The sequence below is a fragment of the Aulonocara stuartgranti genome (assembly GCF_965226115.1).
Source record: "Aulonocara stuartgranti genome assembly, chromosome: 3".
In the NCBI taxonomy this organism is placed as follows: Eukaryota; Metazoa; Chordata; class Actinopteri; order Cichliformes; family Cichlidae; genus Aulonocara; species Aulonocara stuartgranti.
Window position 1 is genome coordinate 36,630,320 of NC_138941.1, and position 20,019 is coordinate 36,650,338.

The 20,019-nt window shown below is 43.8% G+C and overlaps 1 protein-coding gene across 4 annotated transcripts; it reads right to left on the reverse strand.

The window, feature by feature from the left end:
• Positions 1-1,364: 1,364 nt before the first annotated feature.
• LOC309703951 (phospholipid scramblase 2-like) lies at positions 1,365-19,392 on the reverse strand. 4 transcript variants are annotated; one of them, XM_082528878.1, is made up of 7 exons: positions 19,220-19,392; positions 17,505-17,596; positions 15,237-15,511; positions 4,084-4,117; positions 3,671-3,891; positions 2,263-2,424; positions 1,365-1,602 (listed from the first exon to the last, which is right to left on the reverse strand). In XM_082528878.1, the coding sequence occupies exons 2-7, from the start codon at positions 17,515-17,517 to the stop codon at positions 1,414-1,416; spliced, it is 894 nt and encodes a 297-aa protein (XP_082385004.1). In that variant the 5' UTR covers positions 17,518-17,596; positions 19,220-19,392; the 3' UTR covers positions 1,365-1,413. The 4 variants fall into 4 exon arrangements, with proteins under 4 accessions (XP_082385004.1, XP_082385005.1, XP_082385003.1 ...); XM_082528879.1 differs by lacking the exon at positions 19,220-19,392 and adding an exon at positions 18,403-18,592 and having other exon boundaries at positions 15,237-15,502; XM_082528877.1 differs by lacking the exon at positions 19,220-19,392 and adding an exon at positions 18,403-18,589.
• Between the last annotated feature and the right edge of the window lie 627 nt (positions 19,393-20,019).

Consider the following 20,019-nt stretch of genomic DNA (forward strand, 5'->3'; position numbering starts at 1 on the left):
ACTTTTTCCTTTGGGAAGATACCATCTGTGCAGTCTGCAGTTCTGTAAAAGAAAGATGTTGAATCTATTTAATTATTCTTGAAAAATAATTGATTTCTGTGCATTTTTTTCCACACTGCATCAAATTAAAGTTGATTACATCGATTAAGCATCATGAGGTGGAGGGTGGGGGGTGGTTCCCCATTTTCTTTGCTGGGAGTTTGCAACCCTATTAGTTAGGTTGCTTAATATTTCTGCTAAGTACTCTTTAAATTACCAGAATAGGGAGGATGGAGTAGGTTTAAGTTTATTAGTTGATCAGTTTTGCTGAACTATGAAATATTTTGGGTGCAGTGTATTTTTTACATACAGGTATAACAGAATAGCTTTAGTGTTGTTGTTTATTTAAACTTGAGTATTAACTTATACAAAATGCAGCAATATATTTAAAAAAAAAACAGTTTTATTGATTAAAAAACACACTATATCTGATTCATATCGGTATCGGCAGATATCCAAATTTATGATATCGGTATCAGACATAAAAAAGTGGTATCGTGCCATCTCTAGTTTTAATTTTAAAAAAATAATTATCTCTTTCTAAATCATTACAATTATGTGATCTAACTGGTACTGAAAGGGTTACATTTCAAAAGTATGTCTTTTTGCCCCCTTTTCCCTGTTCATGCCCTATCGGCCGTAATAACATGGGAATGGAAGTGCTACTGGTTGCCTTTCCTCATAAGAGCCATCCCTCAAGATTTTCTCCATTTATAGCAATGCATTATCAGGGATTGTAACATCTAGTCCTTTTGCTGAATATGTTGATTCATGTTCATTATGTTCATTATGTCCATTCACGTTTTCTTCAGTTTTTGTTCTACTGCAGAATATTTTTAAGGCTATCTGCTATTAAAAGCCAGGCCAGGCTGATGATTAAGTTTAACATTGCCTACAATATTGCCAAGGGGTGCCAAAAAACTTTAAGCACAAGCACTTTTTCAGTAACTTATCTTTTTTGCAGAATGGTGCTCCAAATAAAGAACTTTGTGTTCACAAGATTGTTAGTTAATCATTTACAAATCAATATTGTTTGTATGCACAGCAATTTAAAAATAAGTGAATATGTAAAACAGTGGGGTTCAGCGATTCGGGTGAAAAATTTGGGTGCACCTAACTTTTGTGCTGGTGCACCTAAGAAAAAAAGTTAGGCGCACCAGTGCAATCATGGCAAAAGTTAGTCTGGAGCCCAGTACATAACAGGAAAACACCTTCATCGCAGGGCATCCCCCCATGTTTTCGTTTTCTTCTGTTATGAAAACACACTGCTGCAATTGTTGGCCTCTCCGATTTTCTCAAAGAACATGAAATCCTGCAGAGCAACGCCAAAAGTATTCGATTGTTTTATTCAGCAACACACCACATATTTCAAAATCAACAATGTCCATCTACATCGTGAGGAACGAGGAAGCAGGCGCCCATCAGCACAGCTTTCATCTTCACGTCCAAGTCCAGCGGGAACTGGATGCCAAAGTTACTGGTGTCAGTGAAGGTTTCCTTCAGAAGGCCGCCCCACTGCCTGCTGATGCGACCAATGGGGGTGTCGCCATCTTTCCCCTTGAGCTGAACAACAATAAGAATACCAGCGTTCGTCAGCCACAATTGCTTTCTTAAACACTCAAAACTGTTCACATTGTTGCTGATTTGTTTAAATTTGTTTTGCCTTCTTACTGAGAAATATGAGCTTAATGTGCAGTTAGCTTACCAGGAGATAAAACAGCTTTTTTGGTTCTGTATGAAAGGTAACACAATCTGACCACCAGCAGCACTAAGGATCATTCACTTGGTGTCAAACTAATGGGAAAAATGTGTTTCCGTGAATGCTCTTTAGTGTTGGAAAAGTAACTGACGAGTGGGAGAAAATACTGACAAGCAAGCTCACCAAGACACAAGAAGATTACGTAATAAACAAAAATCAGGCTCTGCTGCAATCCTGGGAGATTAGCTGACCTGATCTGCTGTTTAAGCTGCTTTAGCCTGCCTACAATTGCAATTCACCTGCAAGCTGCTTTGCAACAAACCTCCACCAAAGCTCCTCTTTTTATAATTATTAACTGCCCAATTATTAGTTGACTTAATTAAAATCATCATCAACATTTCTGTGACTGTTACCAGTCCTGTTTAGATTATCTGAGTGGATCTGTAACAAATCACTGTTGGCTGATGGATGAAATTTACTCAGAGTTCGGTTTCCCCCCACAAACAATGACCCTCTGAGCTCACCTCAAAGTTGACATCTCCACAGCAGTTGCAGGCAAAGCAGGGCCCCTCCAGTCTCATGAGTGTCTCCTTGTTTGCTCCCTGGATGGAAAACTTTGGCAGGAAAGGGTGCCAGTCCTGTTTGACGTACCCTATGGTGGTCCCAGGTGGAGCCTGGACCTCCATCTGTTGGTCACATAGTTAGTTAGACACATAGTAGCTCTGCACAAAATTAGAAAGCTATTTCACAGAGCTTCGTTTGCTCTCTTTCCTGGACACTGACAGCTATAAATAAAATGTCACGCTGTCTGCATCTGTTCCACAGTGCATTTACTGTTGAGGGGGAAAAGCAGATCAAAGTGGTAAACACACTGACAATTTAATAATCAAAGTCTGCTGATAATAACATTTGAATTTGATGTTCTAAACAGGCTGTAGAACAGTGTTTAATGGGTGATCACAAAGATCTTGAATCAAATGCTTTCCCTAAATTTGGCCTCAAGACCATCTTCTTGAGCATGCCTGGATGGACTACGGTTAGTAGCTGTTAATTTTTTGACTGCTCACTGGAAGCCTCCTTTTAACTGCTTACACTGTGCACTCTGTACATTTCACCATAAAACTCAAACGTGCATAAAAAGCAAATACCAGTGTCCTTGTCAAACTGACTCCAATTTCACATCAATTATCACTAATGATACAGGCAGGGTCTGCAGCTCCAATCGACTGTCAATGCAGAGAACATTAATCTGCATGCAGCTGGTTCCAGGACAGAGCACACTGATAACTCAGAGCAGTTTCTTTGGTCACCTGGACCAATCAGCAGTAAATTAGCCCACTTCCCACCCTAAAAACTACTTTAAATCCAGCAGGGTTAACAGAGGCAGGCGAATAAATCAGACTTGTATAGCAGCTCCACTAAAAACATTCCTGAAGAATAGAAGTAAATCCTGAACAGGAGATGAGCTGTTGTAAGTGTAAGTGTCACAAAATAAACTACAGAGCTCGCGTTTCTCTTAAAATCTTCAGATTTTTCCTTTAATTTCTACATTACATTAAAAACAATTCATTGCCCCTTATAAAACTGTAATGTCTTGATTTATTTGCCTTTATCTGATCTAACTTTTGTATCTATCTTTATTTAATCAAAAAAAGTGATTAGGTATGTCTTAACAGAAAGTAAAGAGTTTATTCTTCCCTATCAGAGTCTCTTCAGATATTTGCTATAGCTACAGATTAACCAGCACATCTAGATCAAATACAATAATCCAGATATGATGGATGAGTACTCAGATTTCACACCAAAAATGCTTTTGACCGGGAACAATATTGGTCTAGGTGTGGTAAATGAATGCAATATGACTCCATTAACCTCTTTCAACACTAGCCAAGTCACTTCTACTCAAACACAGAAACATTAGAGTGGACTGACCTCTTGCAGGTAGCAGGGGCAACAGCAGGAGGAGCAGCGGAAAGGCCTGATGAGACGGATAACCTCCCTGTCCATGTTGTCCTTTATTTTCATGTCGAAGCTGCGCAGAGAGCCGCAACAGTTCCTTTCGCAGCAGTCACTCTTCTCTTTGGCCTTGTAGATCTTTTGACCCAGACTGTTTTTGATTTCATACTGTCTGTTTTTCTCAAAACCGATGAATGCTGGGCGTGGTTGGGAGAAGAGAAGGGAAAACGGTGAGCAATGAAGTAACAACAATAAGTAAGGAATTTCAAGGGCAGATATAATTTTTCTTCCATTCGTTTTCATCTTGAAAGGCTTTAAGCCTCACACACTGCTGCTTATGAGCTGCTGAAGGATTAAATATTCTGTGTTGTACAAGATGCACGCCTCACCTTCGACTTTCTGATGGATCAGGATCTGGTCAATCTAAAACCGAAGGAGAGAAAGCAAACTGAAAATAAAGCAACTCTGTGGCACATCCTGCAATCTGAAAGTCTCTTCCTTCTAAAAACAATTAAAAGCACATATCAGGCATTTTCAATGCAAATGACCTTCCCATATAAAAATTCATTCTTTAAGCCATAGAGTATTTCAGCTCCATCAGACTCTGCTGGTTAAACAAACATACCTTCTTTCTCTTTGTCTGCAAAGCTAATCAAGCACTAATGTGTATATAATGCAAGCTTGGGAGGTGTTTCCTTTAATATTTGCACAAATAAATCCTATAGAGGGATTTTTAAAAGAAAATTTTTTGAATGTGATCTTTAACTGGGTTCAAATGGCCAACGGGACTGACCTCGCGTATTATTTTAAAGAGGAAACTGACTTTGGTGTCACACATTTCCAAATCCGAGATGAGATTAATGATCACCAAATAGTGCAGCAAACTACTGTACAAGTATTTCAATGGTGAGCCAATAACAGAACTACAAAATGCTACTTTTACCCACAACAGTCTTAAACATGTGACCTTTTCTCTTACTAAGAGGTCTATGAGAGATCCAGGAACTGTATCTGTTCACCCCCATGGCCAGCAGCTTTTCAGGTTCATACCAAATCCAAATAAAATGGGAGGATTAAATGAGTCATCCGGCCCCCTTCCTTCCGGTTAGCGTATAGCCTCAGGGTGCTGGACGTGGGGTGAAACCCTCCATGCATGGTAAGGAGCTTTCTTGTCTTGATGTCAGTGGCTTCCCTCTCTTTGTTACCATCCGACTACACTTCTCCAGCCCGAACAACATTCCGATGTCATTGCTGCATATCCTGTTGGTGTGGATCAGTGAATCGATGTCTCGTTCACTCTTGGCATACAGCTTGATGTCATCCATGTACAGGAGGTGGCTGACAACTGCTCCATTCCGTAGTCGGTATCCGTAGCCAGTCTTGTTAATGATCTCACTGAGGGGGTTCAGGCCTATGCAGAACAGCAGTGGGGACAGAGCATCTCCTTGGTAGATCCCGCACTTGATGGTGACTTGTGCTATGGGCTTGAAGTTGGCCTCCAGTGTTGTCGGCTACATCCCCATTGAGTTCCCGATGAAGGCTCTCAGGGTCCTGTTGATCTTGTACAATTCTAGGCATTCCAGGATCCAGGTGTGGGGCATTGAGTCATAGGCCTTCTTGTAATCAATCCACTGCACAGGTTGGTCAGTCTGGTCTTGCAGTCTCGGCTGACTGCTTGGTCTGCCAGTAGCTGGTGTATTGTCCCTCTGGTATTCTTGCCCATCCCTTTCTGTGCCCCGCTCATGTATTGACCCATGTGCCTGTTCATCTTAGCCGATATGATGCCTGACAGGAGCTTCCACGTGGTGCTGAGGCAGGTTATTGGTCGGTAGTTGGAGGGGACCGGTCCCTTCTGGCCACTGAGCATTGCCGTTATGGGTTGCGTCCTTCTCCCATATGCTCTTCCAGTATTGTTCTGCCTCCAGCCTTGGTGGTGCTGTTCTCATATTGTTCCCCTGCCACTGAGAGTACACCTTTGCTGGTTCTGTGGAGAACAGCTGGTTTATTCTCCTGCCTTCTATCTCTCTGGTGTACCTCCTCAAGCGGCTGGCCAAGGCTGTGAGTCTTTGCTTGGCAGTTTCCAAGACCTCAGGTATGGACAGCTTCCTGTACTTCTTAGGCACCTTCCTCATCGCGGCTTTCTGCAACTCCGATAGTTGGCTAACCTCCCTCCGTGCTACCTTGATCTTAGCCTCTAGCCTCCTTCTCCATGGAGGGTACTGCCCCTTGTGGCTGTTCAACTTGTGGCCAAGCATCTCACTGATCACTGCTGCCGAATTGTAGATCAGCTTGTTAGTGTCGGTAATCGTGGTTGTAGGTATTGCCCGTAGTGCTGCATTAACATCATCTAGCAGACCTTCTGAGGGTACTTCACGTAATATTGGTAACCGGCTACGGGGGTCCAGGTTTCAAGCTTGGCCATAATCCTTTCTTTCAGGTCAGTTCCTCTCGCACTCAACAATCCTTCTCCTATCGCACTTGGGGCTTGGTACCCAATTAGGGGTGGGTTTTTATAATCGATTCATCGATTAAAATCGATTCTGGCTTGGATAACGTAAAATCGATTCATTAAAATCCTAAATCGATTTTTTAATATAAATTTATTTTGTCCGAAATGCCAGAATCTCTGGTGACATCTCACAAAATTTCAAGAACCACCAAACAGTAAATGAGAGCAGGTACAGGGATTCTGCACATAGACTTAAACACACAGCGGATCAGAATCAGTTAGATGTAGCCTTTCTCACAGTCGGGGCTGAAAGCCGACAGCTCGCTGATCCGGGTCCGCGCTTTGTGTGCACGCCCTTTATGCGCTGATTCTAAAGCTGTTAGTTTGATCTCTCTCCAAACAATATTGACCGAACCAGCAGCAAAAGAAGATCCAAACGCTTCACATAAACATCGTCATGAATTCTTTTACTGTTTTGCTTCCATTGCGATGCGCAGCTCTCTCCCTCTCTCCCTCCCCCTCTCTCCCTCCCCCTCTCTCTCTCGAACAGTTTCGCTTTCTTCATTATTCGCTTGCTTGTTATGCACAAGTCTACTGTTGCTTACAGCGCTGTCGGCCGCTGTTTTTTTCCCTTTTACATTCTTCTGAAAAGAAAACCTAATTTCTGCTGTTCAATACTGAACAAATTGAAACTTTTTAAAATTATTCAAAATGCAAAACGCTTAACCGTGTCTCTAATAAAACTGCTGTAACGTCAGAGGTGATGTTCATTAATTAATGGTTTTCTTTCGTTTTCGATGTACTGCAGAATATTTTTATAAAATCCCAGGCCAGGAAAATCACCTACATGTTTTTCTGTGTTTTATCTTCAGCTACTTTGACACAAAGGCATCTGCTGTGATGCTCACACCTTGGATAAAGTCTTGCGAGTGTCAGCTTCCTTTTTATAGATACAAAAATATGTAAATGTTCTGATCTGAATTATATTTCTGACTGTCAAAATTTCCCAGATTTAAATCGAATCGAATTGAATCGAATTAAATCGAATCGTGGATCGAATCGATTCGGGACCTTGTGAATCGGAATTGAATCGATTCTAGAAATCAGTGACGATACCCAGCCCTATACCCAATCTTGGGTGGGGGTGATGATATCTCTCCCCTGACCTGGCGTCCTGGCTCCCCCTTGCCGTAGCATTTATGTTGTACCTCGTCAATCTCTAGCTGTGAGAGCAGTCCCTTCTTTCGAATGTTGGAACACTGAGCTACTAGTTGTTTTGCCGTCATTGTGGATGTTGGGTATCGAAGAATCCATAGGTCCCTCATCCTATTCATGTAGCCCCTTCCGCCGGGGTTACTTGCGTAGTAGCATTCCAACAACGCCCTGTTTTATATATATATATGTCACACAGCGGAAATTTGTGTTTTTATGTTTTATCAATCTGTGTATTGGTACATAGTGTTGATTTTATTTGCATGATTTTATAGTGATATTTATATTGCATGTTTGTTTATTGATATTTATACTGCATGGTTTTATCCTCATATTTATATTTGTGTTAATGTTGTACCATGTTCCTTTAACCCACTGTGGACTAAACAGTCAATTGTAGGCACCTGTGAGGTGGGGGCATTCCCCAAGGTGGCCTATCAGCCGCCAGGTTGACCTGTTAAAGGGGATAGCGAGCGCAGAGACAAAGAGAGTGACGCACGAAAGGTGGGCAGGAGAAAAAGGAGCGCGTGCAAGCCCGCACGTGTGTGGAAGGAACTGCTGCCTGACTGTGGGGTGCCGCGAGTCGTTCGGCGATCCACTCCCAACGCAGGAACGGCAACAGTCGGTGGCGATGGCTGCAATGCACAACAGGGCAGGGATGTCCTTCTGCCTGCATCTGACGGTGAGACGAGGGAGGCCGTGTTCAGGTGTGGAGTGGGGCGGGACTGTGCGGCGACGCGCTGTCAGGAGGAGACAGGTCTGCGATAGGAGCCCCCTCCCTGGTCTGTTGCTGACGAGTTTTACCATACTGGAAGAGAAGTTCCTCTCCTGTCTCTTTCATATAAGGACCATTCGCCCATGTGTGGCTGGACTGTGGGATTATGGGACTATGGGAGAGTAATTTTAGTATATAGAACACATGTTTTAGCCTTGTTTTAATATTGTATAGTTATTTCTGCCGGCAGGGTTTTTAGCGGGTTGCAACACTACTTTTATTGTATACGGGGAATTTTATCTTGTATTTGTGACTCTGGCTGTGTTTTTTTTATTATGGAAATAAATGGTGTTTGAAGCCAGCTTAGTTTCTGTGCCCTGAGCGCTGACCCACCCACTCCCCTTTTTCGCTTGTATGTATACCAGACGTGGTGGTGGTGAAGATTTAGGTCCACCAGTCTTAGCGGATATATATATATATATATATATATATGTATGTATTAGGGGTGCAACGATACACAAAATTCACGGTTCGGTTCGGTTCGACACTTTGGTGTCACGGTTCGATATTTTTTCGATACAAAAAAAATGTTCATGCATTTTTTATTTGTCATTTATTAAAATTATAAATATATATTTTAACTCAAAAGTACAGTTTTTAAATTTAACCCTAACCCTTGTGCGTGTTTTTTATTTTGACAGCGAATGCGCACCTGCGGACCACTTATGTGCAGCCCTGGTTATTTAGCTCGTCATATTGCAGCCACAGAAATTCTTTTGTCCATGAAACCATAAAGCTGCACTTTCTTTTTGCCTCATAGTCTGATTTGTCATAACTTCTCCGTTTTGTGGTAAGCTTTTCTTTGGCTGTCACTTCTTCACCCTGACCTGTCTTATTTGGCTCAGCAGAACTGAAATGCTTTTACACGCACTCACATAAGCTCAGCGATTCTCTGCGCGATCAACCTCTCACATGTTTAAGCTGCGGGAGATTTCACTTGTCATGTTTGCATAGTAAGCTAACGATTAATAAGACGATGTCAGAGGAATTGGTGCACAAATTATCATCACTCACAGATCAGTGCTGTCGCTCTCTATACACAGTTCGCACGATTGATAAGTGAAAGCAAAAAAACAAGCGCAAATTCAAACGCGACTTCAATATGTCACATATTGACAGTGGCTCACCGATGCCAATGACATAATTACCCAGCTACATTTCTGAAAGAATGCAAAAGCATTGACATATATTTTTCCTACAATAGCCCGACGGGCAGGGAAGAGATAGATTTTGGTAGCCCGACTGAAAAAATCGCTAGCTCCAGGACGTCGGGCTAGCGATATTGCAAGCCCTGTATCTGATTGAGGAATCACTCATCTTTGGAAAAGAGAGTTTATTACAGAGAAATGTCTCTTTCCAAAATAAAAGCTATACTATCCGCTTCTTCTGGGCTATATTCTCAGCAGCATAAGGAGAATCATGTGCTAACAGCTGTCTAAATGACTCGGCTAAAGTTAGTAGCATGCTTGTTGTTTTTGTCTTTGCACTAGGATGATGTAAATGTGCAGTCATATTCGTTGTGTTCCCACTAGTGCTTTCAGGTTAATCTTGTTGAAATGACCTTAACGCCACAACAGGCAAATCTCCGTTAACGAGCTACCGCCGATCGCTCCGTGCATGGGGCTAGACGGCCAACACGTTAACGAGCTAACTGCGCTAACACACTAGTTCACACCAATGTAATTGAGCATTGCATGGCACATCCAACATACTGTTTTACTTTAGTCCATGACTCCTTACCTTCAGGGTCATACGTCACATGAAAACCAAAATAATTCCAAACGCCAGATCTGAATGAGGTTCAATTTGCCTGTTACAAGGAGAGCTTAACTTCTGTCTTGCTAGCTTGCCCTGCGCTCTTCCTTCTGACTATGCTGTCTGTGTTGAGCGCTCAGTGAATCTGCATTCGACTACTCCGCCTAGGCTGCACTGTCGAGCCTAGGCGGAGTAGTCGAACGCAGATTCACTGAGCGCTCAACACAGACAGCATCGTCAGAAGGAAAATTGATAAAATAAATTACAAATGTTGTATTGTTCGATACATATGCGTACCGAACCGAAAGCACTGTATCGAACGGTTCAATATCGATACGAATATCGTTGCACCCCTAATATATATATATATATATATATATATAAAAAAAAAAAAAACACCCAGCGCGCCCCTGCGGGCGGTTTATCCTTCAAGCTCGGGTCCTCTACCAGAGGCCTGGGAGCTTGAGGGTCCTGCGCAGTATCTTAGCTGTTCCCAGGACTGCGCTCTTCTGGACAGAGATCTCCGATGTTATTCCCGGGATCTGCTGGAGCCACTCGCCTAGCTTGGGAGTCACCGCACCTAGTGCTCCGATTACCACGGGGACCACCGTTACCTTCACCCTCCACATCCTCTCGAGCTCTTCTCTGAGCCCTTGGTATTTCTCCAGCTTCTCGTGTTCCTTCTTCCTGATATTGCTGTCATTCGGAACCGCTACATCGATCACTACGGCCGTCTTCTTCTGTTTGTCTACCACCACTATGTCCGGTTGGTTAGCCACCACCATTTTGTCCGTCTGTATCTGGAAGTCCCACAGGATCTTAGCTCGGTCATTCTCCACCACCCTTGGGGGCATCTCCCATTTTGACCTCGGGACTTCTAGGTTATACTCGGCACAGATGTTCCTGTACACTGTACACTATGCCGGCCACTTGGTTATGGCGTTCCATGTATGCCTTGCCTGCTAGCATCTTGCACCCTATATATATATATATATATATATATATATATATATATATATATATATATACATACATACATACATACATATATATATATATATATATATGTATGTATGTATGTATGTATGTATGTATGTATGTATATATATATATATATATATATATATATATATATGTATATGTATGTATATGTATATGTATGTATATGTGTATGTATATGTGTATGTATATATATATATATGTATATGTATGTGTGTATATGTGTGTGTATATGTGTATATGTATATTTATATATATGTATGTATATGTATATGTGTATATGTGTATGTATATGTGTATATGCAATCAGGTGATTGTGAGTGCTGTGGCATTGGTTCAGTGTCTTGTTAAATGTCATGAATTTTGATCAGAATCGCGTTTATATATATATATATATATATATATATATATATATATATATATATATGGATCTGAGGGCAGACCACAGCGACCTCCCTGAACAGGGTCCAGTAACCATCACAGTGGCAGATATCCAAGAAAGGGTCTCCAGTATGAAGAGTTGGACAGCACCAGGGCCCGACATGGTTCACGCCTACTGGCTGAAGAAGCTGACTGCACTCCACGAGCGTCTGGCAGCACAAATGAACCAGCTGCTAGTTAACGAGAGACACCCGGAATGGCTAACTGAAGGCCGGATGGTCCTGATCCCCAAGGACCCCAAGAAGGGACCGGTCCCCTCCAACTACCGACCAATAACCTGCCTCAGTACTACATGGAAGCTCCTGTCAGGCATCATATCGGCTAAGATGAACAGGCACATGGGTCAATACATGAGCGGGACACAGAAAGGAATTGGCAAGAATACCAGAGGCGCAAAACACCAGCTACTGGTAGACAGAACAATCAGCCGAGACTGCAAGACCAGACTGACCAACCTGTGCACTGCCTGGATTGATTACAAGAAGGCCTATGACTCAATGCCCCACAGCTGGATACTGGAATGCCTAGAATTGTACAAGATCAATGGGACCCTAAGAGCCTTCATCAGGAACTCAATGGGGATGTGGCGTACAACACTAGAGGCCAACTCCAAGCCCATAGCACAAGTCACCATCAAGTGCGGGATCTACCAAGGAGATGCTCTGTCCCCACTGCTGTTCTGCATAGGCCTGAACCCCCTCAGTGAGATCATTAACAAGACTGGCTACGGATACCGACTACGGAACGGAGCAGTTGTCAGCCACCTCCTGTACATGGATGACATCAAGCTGTATGCCAAGAGTGAACGAGACATCGATTCACTGATCCACACTACCAGGCTATACAGCAATGACATTGGAATGTCGTTCGGACTGGAGAAGTGTAGTCGGATGGTAACAAAGAGAGGGAAGGTAGTCAGAACTGAGGGGATTGAACTACCAGAAGGCAACATTGCAGACATAGAGGACAGTTACAAGTACTTGGGGATCCCGCAGGCGAATGGGAACCATGAAGAGGCCGCTAGAAAAGCTGCAACCACCAAGTACCTGCAGAGGGTCAGGCAAGTCCTGAGGAGTCAGCTGAATGGTAAGAACAAGATCCGGGCCATCAACACGTACGCCCTGCCCGTGATCAGGTACCCTGCTGGGGTAATAGGCTGGCCAAAGGAGGAGATAGAAGCCACTGACATAAAGACAAGAAAGCTCCTTACCATGCATGGAGGGTTTCACCCCAAGTCCAGCACCCTGAGGCTGTACGCTAAGCGGAAGGAAGGGGGCCGGGGACTGGTGAGTGTCAGCGCCACAGTCCAGGATGAGACAACGAACATCCAAGAATACATTGGGAAGATGGCCCCAACTGACCGAGTGCTCAGTGAATACCTCAGGCAGCAGAAACCCAAGAAAGAGGAGGGAGACGAGGAACCATCATGGAAGGACAGGCCCCTGCACGGTATGTACCACCGGCAGATAGAGGAGGTGGCTGATATCCAGAAATCCTACCAGTGGCTGGACAAAGCTGGACTGAAAGACAGCACAGAGGCACTAATCATGGCAGCACAAGAACAAGCTCTGAGCACAAGATCCATAGAGGCTGGGGTCTATCACACCAGGCAAGACCCCAGGTGCAGGCTGTGTAAAGATGCCCCAGAGACAATCCAGCACATAACAGCAGGGTGCAAGATGCTAGCAGGCAAGGCATACATGGAACGCCATAACCAAGTGGCCGGCATAGTGTACAGGAACATCTGTGCGGAGTATAACCTGGAAGTCCCGAGGTCAAAATGGGAGATGCCCCCAAGGGTGGTGGAGAATGACCGAGCTAAGATCCTGTGGGACTTCCAGATACAGACGGACAAAATGGTGGTGGCTAACCAACCGGACATAGTGGTGGTAGACAAACAGAAGAAGACGGCCGTAGTGATCGATGTAGCGGTTCCGAATGACAGCAATATCAGGAAGAAGGAACACGAGAAGCTGGAGAAATACCAAGGGCTCAGAGAAGAGCTCGAGAGGATGTGGAGGGTGAAGGTAACGGTGGTCCCCGTGGTAATCGGAGCACTAGGTGCGGTGACTCCCAAGCTAGGCGAGTGGCTCCAGCAGATCCCGGGAACAACATCGGAGATCTCTGTCCAGAAGAGCGCAGTCCTGGGAACAGCTAAGATACTGCAAAGGACCCTCAAGCTCCCAGGCCTCTGGTAGAGGACCCGAGCTTGAAGGATAAACCGCCCGCAGGGGCATACTGGGTGTTTTTTATATATATATATATATATATATATATATATATATATATATATATATATATATATATATAAATAAATAAATATATATATATATATAAATAAATAAATAAATAAATATATATATATATATATATAAACGCGATTCTGATCAAAATTCATGACATTTAACAAGACACTGAACCAATGCCACAGCACTCACAATCACCTGATTGCAATGATTTTTTATTCTGCCAGTGGTTCCCAAACTTTTTTTGCCGGGCCCCCCTTTGTTTTACAAGAAAGATTTTCGCGCCTCCCCGAACATTTTTCGTGTTGTTCGCGCCCCCGCGAACACGCACACGCACCCACACATCCTCCAACCACACACACCCATATTTTGCTCCATTGCGGTTTATTTCACACCTCAAACATTTAGTAAACAATTAAGCAAATACAAGTAATCTGCAATAAATTACAGGTAGTAAGAAAATAAACTACTAACTCTTTTACGCTACGTCCACACCTACACGGGTATTTTTGAAAACGCAGCTGTTTCGTCCACACGTAAACAGCGTTTCGAATCACCGAAAACTGAGATTTTTCAAAACTCCTTTTTTGTGTTTATGTGTGGACGAGGAATACAGAGTTCGTCACGCAATGTCAAAGGTATGTGCCTTTTTTCACGTCACGCTGTGCGCCACGTTATTGTTTACATGAGAATTGCAGAATGGCAGATAGAGACAAAATACTGTTAATCTGACTATCTGCAGGTTTTACACGCTTACATACACGCACGCAGTTACAGTCCCTCCATTTACAAAGGCAGATGTGATTATTTTACGTGTAGTTGTTTTTTTTCCCTGTGTAATAATATTCAACATTGCTATCAATACATTTTTCAAAAAATGCCTCTCTGTGCAAAATGGGTTCAAAAACATAAACAGCTGTGGGATACTGTTTGTCCGTGATTTGAACAGGTGGAACAAATCGTGGCAGGATCAGCCTGATATTATTTGTATCCCGCTGTAACTTTACTGTATACAGAGCTAACATCTCCAAAATGTCAGGAGTAGTTAGTTATTACAGCAAGTGTTTGTGAACTAAAAATCACAAATGTGGGATACTGTTTGTCCGTGATTTAAACAGCCCAGCGCTGCTCCCAACAAAGGGAAGACCAATTCTGCAGGGGAGACCTACCTTGGCACTTGTGCAGGTGAAACCAAAGGGCAGATATGCTTCACCATATTTTCTAGTCCTAGGCTTAGAATGAAGTTGGTTTGGAAACATATTCAGCTATGCTTCATCTCCTGCTTTGCGTTTCTGTAGGCGCCCGTGCTAGCAGTGTCCAAGCGTTTTGTTTTTTCCCCCCCTTTTCATCCCGTGCCCCCCCTGCCATGGCTCTGCGCCCCCCCCCCCCCCCCCCCCCCCGGGGATGGGCCCCACAGTTTGGGAAGGTCTCTACTATCCAATGACTGATATAACACTAATAGAAAGAAATAACTAGATAGATGAAAGAAAGACGTGAACAAGTGGAGCCTACAGTGAATTTTCAGAGCTCATCTTGGAAAAGCAAAATATGTCTGGCACAAGAGTGCATTCAGATCATAATTGTGACTCCAAAAGCTGCTGAACAGGACAGCATATAAAACAAAACAACAAAAAACTGCACTGGTTTAACCTTTCTCTGCCCTACCTGTGTGAGGTACTCAAGTCCAGGTGGGACACCAACGGGGACTGCTGGACCTCCAGGAGCTGGTGAAATCCCCCCTGATGGGCCACCGTATTCAGGGCCTGGAGCTGGTCCTATGGGTACTGGCTGGTACATGACCGTAGGCTGTTTTTTATAGCCCATGTTGAAGCCCGGTGGATGGCCATGACTGGGGTGTCCATATCCAGGAGAAACTGGACATGTACCTCCACCGGGCTGAGACATGGGGTAGGATGACTGGTTTGGAGCACCTGGGTAAACTGGAGGGGAAATCTGTTCAGATATACTGACAGTCTGATTTGACTGAATTTGAATATATGAGCTCGGTTGTCGCCATACAAACTATGACAGTCAAACTTGAGAAAGTAGAGCTCAATATTTACCAATATTTAGCACAAATAAGAAATACAAGGGGGAAATGTAAGAGATCACAAAAAACTAAAACAATCCATCAACTCTGAGTATGAATGACAATATAAATATACACACATAAAAACTACGCTACATATATATACCGGTATATAAATTCCCCTCTCTATCCTTCAAGCTCGGGTCCTCTATCAGAGGCCTGGGAACCTGAGGGTCCTGCGAAGTATCTTAGCTGTTCCTAGCACTCTTCTGGACAGAGATCTCTGATGTTTTTCCTGGATTTGCTGGAGCCACTTGCTTAGCTAGTTACCACTGGGATCACTGTTACCTTCATCCTCCACATCTTCTCCAGCTCTTCTCTGAGCCCTTGGTATTTCTCAAGTTTCTTGTGTTCCTTCTTCCTGATGTTGCTGTCATTCGGACCTGCTACATCGATCACTACGGCCGTCTTCTTCTGTTTATCTACCACCACTATGTCCGGTTGGTTAGCCACCACCATTTTGTCCGTCTGTATCTGGAAGTCCCACAGATTAGCTCGGTCCTTCTCCACCACCATGGTTGGCATTTCCCATTTTGACCTTGCGACTTCCAGGCCATAGTCAGCACAGATGTTTCTGTATACTATGCCGGCCACTTGGTTATGGCATACCATGTATGCCCTGCCAGCTAGCATCTTGCACCCTGCTGTTATGTGCTGGATTGTCTCAGGGGCATCTTTACACAGCCTGCACCTGGGGTCTTGCCTGGTGTGATAGACCCCAGCCTCTATGGATCTTGTACTCAGAGTTTGTTCTTGTGCTGCCATGATTAGTGCCTCTGTGCTGTCTTTCAGTCCAGCTTTGTCCAGCCACTGGTAGGATTTCTGGATATCAGCCACCTCTTCTATCTGCCGGCGGTACATACCGTGCAGGGTCCTGTCCCTCCAGGATGGTGCCTCCACTTCCTCGGATTTCTGCTGCCTGAGGTATTCACTGAGCACGTGGTCGGTTGGGGCCATCTTCCTGATGTATTCACGGATGTTCACTGCCTCATCCTGGACTGTGGTGCTGACACTCACTAGTCCCTGGCCTCCTTTCTTCCGCTTAGCGTACAGCCTCAGGGTGCTGGACTTGGGGTGAACAGCAGTCTAAGGACCCAGGGCTCATGTATTTTTTGGATATGTTTATTATTCCGTATGTTGTGTTTTGGTGGTTTTCTTTCCTTTTTTCCTCCTTCCTGTGTGTGTGATCATACGCGCTCCCGGATTTTTTGGGTCGCTGAGGGGACTGTGACCCGGAGGTGTTCCCGCACTGGAGGCTGTTGCACCTTCTGCTCGTTAGCCTTCACCAGCTGCAGCTGATGTCCTGCTTAGGAAGGTGGCGGGGCTCCAGTCAGTGCGGGATTATACTATGTTAACCCTGTAAAGTACCTCTGTTGATGGGTGTTTGTGTGAACGACATCGCTACTGTGGGTTTCCTGCTGAGCTGTGTGTGGTTTTGTGTCACCAGGAGTCGGGAGTGAAGAGCGTCGTCTCGAGGGGAAATCACGGAGCAGAATCGGGTTTTGTAGTTGTCACCTTTTTCACTGTTTATGGACACGTGCACTGTGTGGGATTCACAGAGGAATCGCCACTGGAGGCTGGATCTGTACATAGTTGTTGTTCTTCCACTCACTATAAATAAATCCACTGTCCTTCACTATAAGAGTCCAGCGTTTGGGTCCCACTTTCCTCAACTCCACGGTCTGCCATTGCTGACCGTGACAGTGATAACAAGTGAGTAGTTTTTCTTTTGGGGGGTGGACCGGATTTTTTTCTCACATTTTTAAAACACTCTTACATCTTCATATTTTCTCCCAATGAAGAAAGGAAAACAGTCAGCACAAATGTGAAATACAGTCACTTACCAGGAGCAGACATGGTGCAGAGCTTTTGTGGGTGGAGGAAGAAAAATAAGGTCACACTTCCCGACGCAATCCTATGGAAATTCTATGGAAAACTGAAAGGATAAAGGGAAGAAGAAGAGAAAAAAGGGGGAGGGGTGGGTGAGATAGAAACCAGCAGGAGGAGGGTGCACAGAGAGCGACAGTTGCACAAACATGAATGCTTAACCTTAATCGGTTATGCCCTCAAGGCGAGCGACTCGAAGTTGTGTGTAAATGTGCCCTGTCTGGGATCCTGACACAAAGCTTCACGGATAATATTCAGAGACAACCCAGAGGTGCAAAACAATCCTGACAAAGTTGGGTTCCAACTTGTGGCCCTTTTGTCCCTGATGGAGACCTACATTATGAAAATCAAAGGATTGGGCGTGCCCCGTGTCAGCGCAGGACTTGCAGCTAATGGAGCCCTTTTTTCCCCATTTATATGTCATTAAAGTACACTCAGGTTCCCATTAGAGCTCATTAAAAAGAAAAACACCTACAGCTTCTTAAAGCCCACGAGCATCTCCTGCCTCGTGAACACTCTTTATGTCGTAGTAAAAGAAAGAATAAGAAAAAAATATGTCTGTGAAGGTTCTCAGTCATCCAGGTCATCGTACTCTAAGGAGCTTGGACAGAAACGCGTCTGGACATCTTTAAGTTTCTTGAAGACGTTTCTCCAACCATCTGAGAAGCTTCTTCAGTTCTAAGAGCAAATCTGGGACTCTCCACCATTTGCTCTTAGAACCCAAGAAGCTTCTCAGGTGATAGAAGAAATGTCTTCAAGAAACTTAAAGAAGTCCAGATGCTTTCTTTCCAAGCTCCTTAGAATAAGAAAAATAAGGTCATGAACAGCACACACACTCACACAAAAATATCTCACCTCTCTGGCTGTTTCCCTTGAAGTGCCTTGAAGTGCCAACGACAAGAAACGAAACTTAAGTGGGGGGAAAGCAGAGGGTTCCTGCCCACTTTCTCTAACCTGTGCTGTAAGCCTCTCATCCTCTCACTTCTCTCTAGTCTCCTCCCCCTTTCCAGGATTTTAAAGCTAAGGTTTTGGTGGATCATTGAGCTGTGAACACGAGTGTTTTAGTGCACTGGGCGGGAAGAGGAGACTGGCGTCACCAGAGTAGACTTGCAGTCAAGACCGCCTAATCCGAGACCAAGACAAGACCAAGACCAGAGGGTATCGAGACCAAGACAAGACCAAGTTGAGACGAGACCGAGACAAAAAAAGTCTTTAAACTGCAGCCAGATGCTATTCTATATACATATGCAGGACACCTTAAACTACTTTTTTAATTAAGCAGCAAGGCAGAACAAAGTCGGGCCTGTATCAAGACACAGGGACTAAACCCCAATTCAACCAGACCCAGAACTGATCCAGAATTAAAACAGGACTACAACAGTTCAAAATCAGGACTACTGAGGACTTAACCAAGACAGAACAAGAATCAGAACTAGATGATAGTAGCACTAAAAATCATCATAGACCTGCACTACATTTATTTTTTAATTTTACCAAAGTACAATATTTAGATTGAGAAAAGTTTATATAATTATTTAGCCTCGTTGTGCAAACAAGCCTGCAAAACTTAATAAATATTTGAAAAGTAACAAATGGTATCTAAAAAGAAACACTAGGTACATGTTCTGATGAGTTTTGGCAAACAACCATTTGACTAACATGTGTGTCTCACCTGCTCTTGTTCCATCTCTGTTCTGTCCTCATTCTCTCTCTCCCTCTCTGTTCCTCTCTCTCCCTCTTTGTGCTGACAATCAAGCCAAACACCAACATCATCAAATATACAGTTGAAACCAGATATTTATGTACTCTTCAGATATGTCTATGAAGGTTCTCAGTCATCCAGGTCATCGTAGTCAAAGGAGCTTGCAAAGAAAAGCGTCTGGACTTCTTTAAGTTGCTTGAAGACATTTCACCTCTCATCCGAGAAGCTTCTTCAGTTCTAAGGTCAAATGGTGGAGAGTCCCAGATATAAACCTAGTGGGAGAAACCCCCCACAGAGGGACAAAAGGACCCCCTGATGATCCTCTAATCGCCTGAGCCAAGGTGTGAAACTGGGTGTGGATCCCAATCAGCCAGAGTTTCGGGTGAGTTCATTGTGAAACCTCAAGGTTCAAGGTTCAAGGTTCTTTATTTGTCACATGCATAGTTATACAAGTATAACACACAGTGAAATGTAGTCTGACACGCTCCTCGACATGTGCAAAAATTGGGGGGGGGGGGTGGAGGTGTTTATGGTGATAAAACTGAAATTATTTAGATCCAAAGTGAAGGTCAGACCTCCTGTTCATGCAGTTTTTGTGAAACACCTGTAGGGAAACAAGTGCTCACTTGAAAAATGTCTTACGTTATAAAAAGAAAACATTTTATGACCAAAAAAATTAAAGGTCAACATCACTGTAACATCATGTGTTGTGCAGAAACCCTTTTCTGGCTATTACTGAACCATACACAGTATAAAACATGGGCATAGCT